A 12042-nucleotide genomic window follows, 5' to 3' on the forward strand; every position below is an offset into this window, starting at 1 on the left:
AGGGTTAAACATAGTTCTCCTTTAAAAAGGACAGATAATGAAATCTTCCTTCTTATCCTGAAAATGTTAGAACAAAAAAAAAATTATCAATGAAAACAAAAATATCTATTACTAAGGCACTAGCAAAGACAGAAACTATAATAATCTACAATTTTCATACCAACAGGACATGATGCCCAGGAGGTCATGTTAGATAAAAGTGTTTCACTATTTAATAATATAAAGAGTCTACTGGAAAAGAAGCAAGAATTGTGCAAGGAAGACGACTAATGAACTGGGAGACAGTCTAAAAAGTTTAATCAATTTAATAAAATAAATTTTTATAAATGATAATATATGTTCCATTTAAAACTAAATGACAAAAAACATGGCATATAACAAGAATCCCATTGTTAAAATATAAATAAATAAGGTAGCTATGGGATGCTGGATGAAAGTCATAAAAGGGGAATCTATAATGTGGCATGCTGCTTTTAAGTCTAAGGCTCTTACCATTGACAGATCCCTGTTGTTATTCTTCAGTTTTTCCTCCTGCCTCTCTAAAAAAGAATCAAAACTAGAGTTAAAACAAATATATAGTAAGTCATACTGTGGTCAGAAACATAATTGTAGCTTGTCTGGCTTCCAAAATCAACAGAAACAAAGGAGAATTCCATTTTTTTTTTTTTTTTTAAACAATTGAACTGCTGACTACATTTTTCTTCTTGATACTCACTCCTTGTAGGCTTTCATGATATTACTTTTTCTAAGTTTTCTTTCTACAGATATCTGACCACTTCTCAAGTTCCTTTGCTGGATCTTCACCCAAGTCTCATCCACTAATGTTGGTGGCCCACAGAGCTCTCTTCTCTTCTCCCTCTATAATTTCATTAAATGATCTCATCAGTTTCCATAAACTAAATTATCATCTCTAAGTAGATAACTAGTAGTATGTACTTATCCAACCTTGACCTCTTTTCTAACCTCTACTATCCCATCTCCAAATGCCTGAATTTGATGTCATCTTAAATTTAATATGACCAAAACTGAATTCATTTTCTCTCCCCACAAACCCTCTCACTGACTTAACTCCTCTCTTGTACTATGAAAGGCAATACCATCCATTCACCCAGATTCAAAACCTAAATGTCATGCTTGACTCTTTATTCTCTCTCACCAACAATATTCAATATGTTGCCAAGGAAAGTCGATTTTTACTTTCAAAACAATGCTTAAATATGATCCCCTCTCTTCTCTGACACTACCACTACCCTAGGGCAAGGTATCATTTCACACTTGGATTAATGTAATGGCCTGCTATTTCATCTCCTCGACTAAAATCTCTATTTATTACAGTCCATCCTTCATTTATCTGCCAAAGTCAGCTTTTTAAAGTGCAGGTCTAACCATGTCATCTCCTTATTCAATAAATCCTAGTAACTCCCTATCACTTTTAGGATAAAACATAAAATCTTGTTTGGCATTCTCAGTGCTTCCTAACCTGGCCCTCTCTATCCTTCCATTCTCTTATATCTCAAACCTTCCAATATATGCTACAAAACAATTACAATAGTCTCTCTGCTGTTAATCACATATTCTCTCTTTTTTTTTTTTTTTAATTTTTGGTTTCAAATGCTCTCCCTCCTTCCATCCCCTTATTTCACCATTAAAATTGCAAGAAATACAAAGCCCATTCATTATACCTGTGAAATGACAAAATACTTTTTCATGTTAGTCATAAAGGAATATGGAAAGGGCAAAAAAAAAAAAAAAAATCCTTTAATTTGTACTAAGAATCTATCAGTTTTCTATTCCAGGCACTTTCACAAGTTGTCTCTCATATGAGGAATTCTCTCCATGTTCATCTGTTTCCTAAGCTCCCGGATTTCCTTCAAATCCTAGCTTCTACAAAAACCTTTTTCTGATCCCCCTTAATTCTAGTGTCCTTTTTTTGGACCCCATTCTTCCTTAGTTCTCTTCTTAATGTGTGACCACTCATTCTCAGTTCCTTTCCTTCATCATCATCATCCATGCTAGCCTCTAATGAGGGGAAGAAAGAGAAGAGAAGAGGAGAGATGATTCTAGGATCTAAATAAAATCTTTTTCTTTTCTTGGTAACTTCATCAGGTCCCAAGTATTTAAGTTATTATCATCACCACATTCTGGTTTCTCTGGATGCCTTCCCAGCTAAAATCTTACCTTCTACAAGAAATCTTTCCCAATCCCCCTTAATTCTAATGCCTCATCTCTACTGATTATCCCCAATCATCCCATCTATTGCTTGTTTGTCCTATTATAATAGTTTGCAATCTGTAGATCCCAGGAGACTCTTTGAGAATAAGGATTATCTTTTGCCATGCTTTGTTTCCCCAATGCTTACTGAATAGGTTAATACTTGTTGATTGATTTGAGTTTATTTTCTTGAAATAGAAAAGCTTAGGGATAATCCAAATTAGAAGTACTTGAGTGGGATTCCCTCCAATGATCCAGATCATAAACCTTCTACCTCTTACTGGTGATCTTTATGAATCACTTAAGCAAAAAAAGCATAAAATCAAGGCTTGGCAACCAAGCCTTTCAGAACTTAACAAGACTGATAATAGAATAAAAGATATCCAATCTATCATTGGGTCTATACCTGAAATCCTTTTCTTCATAGACTTACCAGAACCTGGACTCATCACTGAATGCCACTGAATTCAATGTTGAATGGCCCTTTGCTACATATAGTATACAATTCACCATTAAATTATATGGTTTTACTCAAGAAAGGCAACAAAGATAAAACAGACAAAACAGTAAGAGTAGATGTGGGTTCAAATCTTAGCTGAGAAGGTTTTAAAATTATCCTAAGTAGAGCATTAGAACCTTTTTTCACTTGGCCTAAAAGCTTCAAAGTTATCACTTATTATCTGCTATCTTTTAAAATACTGATTAGCTGACAAATTATTCTTTATAGTTGTTTACAATACCCCACACCTTAAGCCCTTGACTCTTAAAACAAGTCAATAGACCATTAAGAGTCACTCACCAATTTCAGTTTTATCAAGTCCATCTCCAAGTTCTCCACCCTAGCCAGTGAAAGACAATTAGCAATATTCAAGCACATCCAGTGCTTGAAATCGGTAGATTTCTTCCACAAAGAGATCTAACTCAGTTTCAATTGATCAAAGATGGACAGAAGCAGCTACACCCAAACAAAGAACACTGGGAAATGAATGTAAACTGCTTGTATTTTTGTTTTTCTTCCCAGGTTATTTATCCTTCTGAATCCAATTCTCCCTGTGCAACAAGAGAACTGTTCGGTTCTGCAAACATATATTGTATCTAAGATCTACTGTAACCTATTTAACCTGTATAGGACTGCTTGCCATCTGGGGGAGGGGATGCAGGGAGGGAGGGGAAAAATCGGAACAGAATTGAGTGCAAGGGATAATATAGTAAAAAATTATCCTGGCATGGGTTCTGTCAATAAAAAGTTATTAAAAAAAAACAAAAAGAATTATATTTTGGGAATATCAAAATTAGATCATCTGGAAAAGGCTGGGGCTTTGTTCTCAATAATAATCCAAGCAACCTGCTATGGCTGAATTGGAGAGGATTTATCAATAAGATTGCAAAACTACTTAACAGGGCAAGATGAAATCTCTAGGAAGGTTTAATCCTACCAATTAAGAGTTATAAAGAGCACACATTAGTATTTCAGCAAAACCAAATGAGAATTAACTACAAATCACAATCTCAAAGATAAATAAAATATACTTGAAGCAATTCTACAAAGAACCTTCAATTATATGCAAAACCAAAACTAACATCTTATTTTTACCAAGATTTTAAATTTCAAAGATCAGAGCAAGAAAAGGACAATTCTGATCATATATCTTCCCTCCACTTTTATCTTTGAAGGATTTAATTTATTGTGCAGAGATCCTATTCTAATCTTACCTATTTTCTTCTTTTGCTGGCGGCCAGCTGATTCTGTTATTGTTTCCTTCTTCTTTTCCACTGAAAGCAACAAAGCAAAAGTAGTTAAGAAAAACAAAGGATCACTTATGATAACAAAGTAAACGATTAACTCTTTATAATCATAATGATGAACAAAATGGACAAAGCAGCAGCAATGTCCAGATCACCTTTTGATGGCTTCAACTACAATTATGAGAAAGTAAGAATGCACAAGCAAAAGTGCTAGAAATAACTGTCTTCAGAAAAGTGACATATATAATTAGAGGCCAAATTTTGTGATAGTTTTCAGACTATTAACTATCTAGTTAATAAGAGGAACTGTGACCTACTGGGAAGAGAATCAGTTTAGAGTCAGGTCAGAGTTCCAATTAGAGTTCTACCTTCTACTTGTCAAATAACATAGATCTTAAAACAAATAGGACCTTCATCTTCTATCCCTATTTTACCCTAAAACATCAGTGGCTCTGAACTGTCTATGAGTTAAGATACAAATTCCTTGTGCTTCAAGGCCCTTCACAATGTGATTCAAACTTACAATTCCAGCCTACTCCCTTTCATACAATGTTCTCAGCCTAACTAGTCTACTAGCCATCCCCCAATCTGCTTCTACCTTCTCCAACCACCACACATTTATACAGATAGTCAATTTAACTCAACATACCAGTCCCACATTACCAATTACCTACTAAACATCTCTATCTATATGCTCTGCAAGCACCTTAAACTTAACATGTCTAAAATAGAACTTATCCTTTCTTCCAAACCCTTCCCCCCTCTTCCTAGCTTCTCTATTTTTGTTGATGAGATCATTATCCTTCAAGTCACTCAAGTTTATAAACTATAATGTCATCTTTGAATCTTTCTTTTCGCTTATATCCCACATTTAATCAATTTTCCTTCCACAACTTACAGACATTCATCCCCTCCCTTATCTCCATTCACACAGCTACCACCCTGATAAGGTACTCTTCACCTCTTGCCTTACAATAATTTCCTAATTGGTCTTCTTGTCACTAGGCTCTTCTCTTTCCAACCCAACTTCAGCCTGTCGACCAAATTGATATTTTAAAATCATATGTCTGACATCATTTTTTTAATCAATAAGTTCTAAAGGAGGCATTAGCTTCTCAGAAAAGATACAAACTCTTGTGTTTTTTTTTTTAAATCCTTCACTTTGGCTCCAATCTCCCTTTCCAGATTGATTGCATTATCACTTATAGTTAACTGGCTTTCCCTCTATACATATTAATCCACCTGTCTCCAAGTCTGCACAATTCCTGGAATAATTCTCTTCATCTCTACCTGGTAAGACTTTAGAGCTTCCTTCAAAACTCAAGCTTTACTGACACCTTCTAAATGCATATGTCAATAAAAAAGAGAAAGAGATTAATTGGCATGAAACTAAAAAGCACAAAACCAACAAAAAACTAGAAAAAGAATATTTAAAATCTAATAAGCACAAAAAAGATTAATAAAGTTGAAAGTAAGAAAATCATTGAACTACAAATAAAACCAAGAGCTGGTTTTATGGAGAGGAGGGAGAACAACGTAACAGATAAAGCACTGATTAATTTGATTTTAAAAAGAAAACCAGATCACTAGTATCAAAAATGAAAAGGATGAATAACTCAAGGGAGATGTTAGAATCCTAGTGTTAACTCAATGGAACTGATACAATGCCTATTGGTTCACACATTAGAGCAAATCCTTAACAAAGTGATAAATCAGTTGCCTAATTTAGCATGGTACTTAGCAAATTCTCTAACTCACTAATGTATTTAAGTACTCATTGGAGTTCACAAGTATGGGAGATTCACAAAGTTAATTTTGTAACTTTGTAAATTCACACCTTCCTTAATTCCTCCCTCAGAGGAGGAGTCAACCTTTAAGAGATCACATATAAGAAGCTGACAGAGGAGTTCAGTTGAAAAGATTGAGAGAGAGCACTCTGGGAGATACAGAAGCCCACAAGCCCACTCTCGGAGGTGGAATCAGATTCATTCCAGATTCCACCTTTGTGCGGGCTGGAGGCTGAAGAAAGAAAGCAGAGGCAGAAGCAAAGGACAAAGCTGCAAGAGCTCTCGGAGAAATAAACGTTTGGATTTTATTAGCTGGCTGTATTTGAAGTGATTATTATTCTGAACTGAAACTAAGGCTGCCTCCAGAAAACCTCCCTAAGAAACCTGCTCCCAGAGAGAACCATTATATTTTAAAGAAGAGAACACCACAAAGATGAAATTAAAGCAACTAACAGGATTTATTTTGTCCAATTACATGCCAATAAAATTGATAATCTAAGTGAAACGAACACATACAGCAGATTAATGGCAGAAGAAATACAATATTTTAAAAACTCTTATCTTAGAAAAAAGATAGAGTTCCCTTAGAAAAAATCTCCAGGACCAGATGTATTTACAAGGGAATCCAGTGAATACAATATAAACTATTTGAAAAAATAGGTAAAGAAATTGTGATACAAATATGGTATTGATAAATTAGGCAGAATAAAAACAGAGAAAGAAAAAACTACATACTAGTTTCCTTAATTTATATTAATGCAAAAATATTAAATTAATGCCAATAAGGAGATCAGGTAACATAACACCAGGATTACAAACTATGACTAGGTAGAATTTATACCAGAAATGCAAGACTACTTCAATATTAGGAAAACTATCACCATAATAGACTGTGTCAATAACAAAACCAATAAAAATCATATAATTTTATAAATAAATGCAGAAAAAGCTTTTTGAAAAAAAAAAAAAAAACAATATCCACTCCTGTTTAAAAAAAATAGAAAGCATAGGCATCAATATAGTCTTTCTTAAAAAGATAAGTAGTAACTATCTAAAATCAAGAGAAAGCATTATTTGGTATAGAGATAAACTTTAAAGGTCCTAGTAAGATCAGGAATTTTCAAAAGCTATCCATTACACCCCTAATATTCAACATTGTATTATTGAATACAATTACCCAGAATTTATTTTGGCTGCCTAAAAAGAGAAGAATGAAACAGGAGATTGAGGAAGGTTTAAAATATATAACATAAACAGAAACTTTATCTTTTGGCAGACCAAGATCTTGAGATTATGGAGTTAAATTAACCAGTTTACTTTCAAATTCTGTGATGATGCTATTCTTTTAGTTTGGTGTTTCTATGTTAGAATCCCAAAGCAAAAGGCAGTATCCAGAGCCATACATTCTTTCACATAAGTGATAAGTCTAACAACATTACCCTGGCTCATTGTAGTAAGGAAAGTATGTATAGTACTTCCTCATTTGACAAAAAGTTCTCATAGTCAAACTACCACGTGGTCTGTTTTATAAGAATAATAAATACAATGACTACAAGTATAACCTGTATCAAGACTGCTTGCTGTTTCAAGGACTGGGGAGGGGAGAGAGGGAGAAAAATCCCTAGAAACTCAAAAGCTCATAAAAGTGAATGCTGAAAACTATCTTTCCATATATTAGAAGAAAAGAATAACACAATCAATTATAGATAGTACTGCATACTAGATGGAGGATGTGCCAAGAAGTCGAGAAGACACAAGTCCAAGTCCTGCCTCAGCTGCATTACGAGGTGTGTGAACTGTGGACAAGTCATAAACTCTCAAAGTCTCACAAGACTTACTAAAACTATAAAATACTGACAGTTGCCAATATGTGTTAATACCTAGATTGAAATAATAATCAGGCACAAAGAAATGAATATAAAAAAGCAATCCTTCAAATATTGTATAACCTCATCCTTGAGGTAATACAAAGTAGTAAGTATTGTTCTTTTAACTAAGCATACTACCAGAAAGGCCAACAACAGCTGTAATTAGTTGTTGGGTTTTTTTTTTGTTTTTTTTTTTTTGCTGATGCAATTTGGGTTAAGTGACTTGCCCAGGGTCCCGCAGCTAGGACATTAAGTGTCTGAGACCACATTTGAACTCAGGTCATCCTGACTTCAGGGCTAGTGCTCTATTCACTGTACCACCTAGCTACTCTAAAAGCTGTCTTAAAAGAATTTGGAAGCTCCAATTTCTTGGGTATCACAGTATTCGGCGAGGAGTGATAAGCAGCAGAAAAAGAAAGCTAAGTGAGGTTTCATGCCCACTACCTGTTTTTTTTTTTTTTAACTAGATTCAAAACCCTTTGTAATAAAAAGGTTAAAATGCGATAAATAGATTTGCTGAACTGAGCTACATATCTAGATAAAAGACATCTGTTTAAAAGGATTGGTAATTTACCTTATGTTGGTTCAACAAATATTTTCCTTATGTTAGATTTGTCTATTAATTCACATATATTTCCTAAAGGACAAATAATTTTGTCTACTCAATTTTCTTTAAACTTTTTTTTTTTTTTAAAGCACCTAGCTATATTCATTAAATTTAAGTAACCAGGCTTAGATAATCTGCATCCCAGTAGACTGAAAGAGCTTGTGGATACAATCACTTAGAGCAGCCAGAAGCAAGAAAAGACCTGAAAAAATGCAACCCTCATTTCAAAGAAGGGGAGGTGGATTCATCATTTCGTCTATATGGGGGGGAGGGGCGCTTTACTTCAATTCCCATACACTATTCATTTTAGTACTCATTATTAAAGAGCTGATTTATGAGCATCTAAAAAGAAAGGCTGTAATTGTGACAGCCAGCACAAATTTGATAAGAAAAAGATACACTTTGTTTTACACAAATAATGGATATTACAGTGCCATAAGAAGACAAATACGAATTCAGAGAAGCATAGAAGACTTAAATGTACTAATATGGAATGAAGCAGAATTAAAAACTAGGACAGCAAAATACATAATTACAACAATGTAAACAGAACAAAAGCAAAAATCCTAAATGATATATAATAATAATGAACAGGGTTGGCTTCAGAGAAAATAATAGCTAACATTTATAATAGTGTTTACTCTGGTAAGCAGGTGCTATTATTATCTCCATTTTATAGATGAAGACATTGAAACAAACTGCAGATAAGTGAGTTTTCCAGTGTCACACAACTATTAAGCAACTAAGGCCAGATATGAAATAGGCCAGAGCTTAATCCACTGAGGCCACCTAGCTGCCTCAGAAGAGCTGATAAAATGCCAGTTCACTCCCTTCACTATATCAGAGAGACACAAGCATTGAATACGATTATATAGTCAGAGAGAGATAACAGTTTCAGTTGGCCTTAACTGTTACCCCTCTTCTACTTTTACTCTTCATTACAAAGACTGTCTTGCTAGAGTGGGCAAGGTAAAGGATATGACTGGAACAAAATGTGTAAAAAAGCAACTGGCATAAAAAAAAAAAAAAAATTAAACAAACAACAACAAAAAAAGAACAAGGCAGACTCATTTCACTTTGTAGGACAGGTTTTTTAAACTGACAAGGCAGGAGAAAGCCACAGATGTGATCTCATTTGATTTATGTAAGGCATTTGCCAAAGTCTTTCCCAATATCCTCATGATAAATTAGAGGTTTAGATAATAGTGAACTGGATTCTGGACAAAGTGAGTGACAAAACCCAAAGAATTATAAATGGAATAACGTCACCCTGCAGGGAAATTTCTAGTGAAATAGGAGGTTATGGTCCTGACCTTGTTCTGCTCAACACTTTAATCAATGAGTTACAGGCATAAATGGCATGCTAATTAAATTTTTGGATGGTACTATGCTGACAGTTATAGCTACTACATTAGATGAAAGAGTAAAAATCCAATAATATGGGGACAAAGTAAAACCATAAGCTGAAGCAAGTAAGAAGCAATTTAATGAGAAATATTTTAAAACCTACTCTTGGGTTCAAAACAATCAATTACCCAAGTGAAGTCCATGGTGGGCAATAGTTCCTGTGAAAAAGATGTGGGACTCTGAATGGACTACATGCTCTTATGAGTCAGGAATATCCTCTGACATAGGATCATTATGTAATAATAATTAGAGCAAGAGCTGCCACATACTACTTTAAGACTTACAAAGCACTTCAACTACACAATTTCATTTGAATCTCATCTTAGTGATACCAAAGGTTTTTTCACTATTTTACAGAAGAGGAAATGAAGAATGAGAGGGGAAGTAATCTGCCATTAAAAAGAAAAAAAGAAAATTTAACTTACCCTTTGTCACAAAGTAGCAGAGCTGAGCTCTCTGGTCCTGAGCCATATTCTCACTACTACATCCATGTCTGAATTTTATTTGGGTGGACATTACCTCCACGAACACAGATTGCAACCTTTTTATCACTTGGTAAACAGCCTTCAGAAGTATTTGGGTCAAAAATCCATTAATTGTCCACTCCCCCAAGTGTCAGATATCTTGCCAGAAGCAAGAAAGCAAAGAATCTCAGGCAAAGGTCTAGTATTACACCAGGACTCTCTTGAGGGAAGTATTAATGATGACATGGTTGGATCATGGCCTTAAGACATCAGGCTAGGAACATGTTCCACTTATGTCTTACTTTCTATCATCTTGGAAATGCAACTCCTGGCTTGGTAAGTACCACACTCACTTGAGATCATGGGAAACCAGATCTCTTGTATGAACACCTTGCAACCACTCTTGCTAGCTCCCTACCATTTGGAGAGGGAAGAGCAAACCAAAACACCTTTATTACAGAAATTTCTTAACAAATGATTATCCTCTACTTCCCAGTCCACATTAAAGCCCTCTTCTACATCTACGTCTCTGCCCATTCCACTCAATTTTAACCTTTCCTCAGTCCTTTTCCTCCTTTGCCCCCACTCCACTATGCCATCTAGAACCTTCACCCTATAACAGACTTCCTTGATGAATTTCTCGTACACTTACACTGGTTGCTTCAGATAATCTCTGTTGTTTCTTTTCATTCAGACTTTTGTCTTTAAGAATTTAATTCTTGACAGTTTCCTATCCACCTTGGGTTGATTTCTCCTGTATCACATTAGCAATGAGATCCTAACTCTTTTTCTTCTGATCAACAGAATAAATACTCTTTCTCTCCTCCTATATCACAAAGTCAAGGAACAAGCGGTTACTTCTTCCAAAAGTGTCATCAATTCTACCTTGGCAACCAGTTTCTCCCATTTAGTACAATCATATCAAATATCTAATTTCCCCTTTGTTAGTTCATCTACTTTTTGAAGGATCAAATTATCATTAAGTCAAATCAAAACATTATTGGCTATTCTGTTTTGCCAGAGAAGGAGCTTCAGCAGGTATATGGATAACTGAAGTATCCTATCACTATCATGTTTTTGTGCCATGCTTATAACTTTTTCCCCCAAATTCATCTATTTCCACTTTTCATCCAGGTGCTTTATACCATACTCCAATGACATATGCAATTCTTTTCCCATTGATCTTCACTCAAATGCTCTCTAGCATGTTCCTCCCCCCTAGCTTCCATATTTTCATTAAATTTCTCTTAATATACAATGTAACCCTACTATAAAACCTACCCCCTTTCATCTATTCTGTTTCTTCTGAATAAAATACTCTTTACCCAGATCCTTCCTGGCTCCAAAGTAAGACCCTAATACACCCACACCTGGAGTGATCTCAAGAAGAACTTGTACATGTGGACATGCTAGGGAAGCTAAAGGACCTATGTAGCCTAAGGGATTCACTCACTTGTCTTTTCCTACTCGAGTCCACTGAACCATGAAGATTAGACTTTTTAAAAATACCTAATGAAAAAAGAAAGAAAAAAGCCAAAGGTCCATTTTTTTTTACATCAGTACTCTTTTACTGATCTTTTGTTACTACCTACAAAGGAACATCAAGTGTCTGATGAACATTTTAGAACTAAATAACGAAGCAATACACAGTGGGTATGAAAAGGTTTCAACCATTACCAAAGAGGCAACTCTGCAAGAGTGGTATGAGGGATTTCAGTAGAAAAATGTCTGGCTGGCAGATGGTCATAGAGAGAGTGAGAAACAACTGAGAATCTGTGACTCCACTGGCATCCCCACATTGTAATCAATGTTAATATTTCAGTACCACTGAATTTCTTCTTTGAGATAAATACAAACCTCTTCTGAGACTCTGCCTGAGACCAAAAGGTACCCTAATCTGGATCCTGGAATGAAGCTAGGAAGCACTAAGTGAGCTTATGCTAACATGCCAC

General features: G+C 35.0%; 1 protein-coding gene across 1 annotated transcript in view; it reads right to left on the reverse strand.

The window, feature by feature from the left end:
* TMCO1 (transmembrane and coiled-coil domains 1) overlaps positions 1–12042 on the reverse strand; it is a 31494-nt gene that overhangs the window by 15576 nt on the left and 3876 nt on the right. The window contains exons 3-4 of the mRNA XM_012547628.3: positions 3925–3984; positions 493–539 (exon numbers count right to left, since the gene is read on the reverse strand). Of these exons, the coding sequence (XP_012403082.1) occupies positions 493–539; positions 3925–3984 (107 nt within the window). The remainder of the gene's footprint in view (positions 1–492; positions 540–3924; positions 3985–12042) is intronic.

This window comes from Sarcophilus harrisii, chromosome 4 (genome assembly GCF_902635505.1).
Source record: "Sarcophilus harrisii chromosome 4, mSarHar1.11, whole genome shotgun sequence".
Lineage (NCBI taxonomy): Eukaryota > Metazoa > Chordata > Mammalia > Dasyuromorphia > Dasyuridae > Sarcophilus > Sarcophilus harrisii.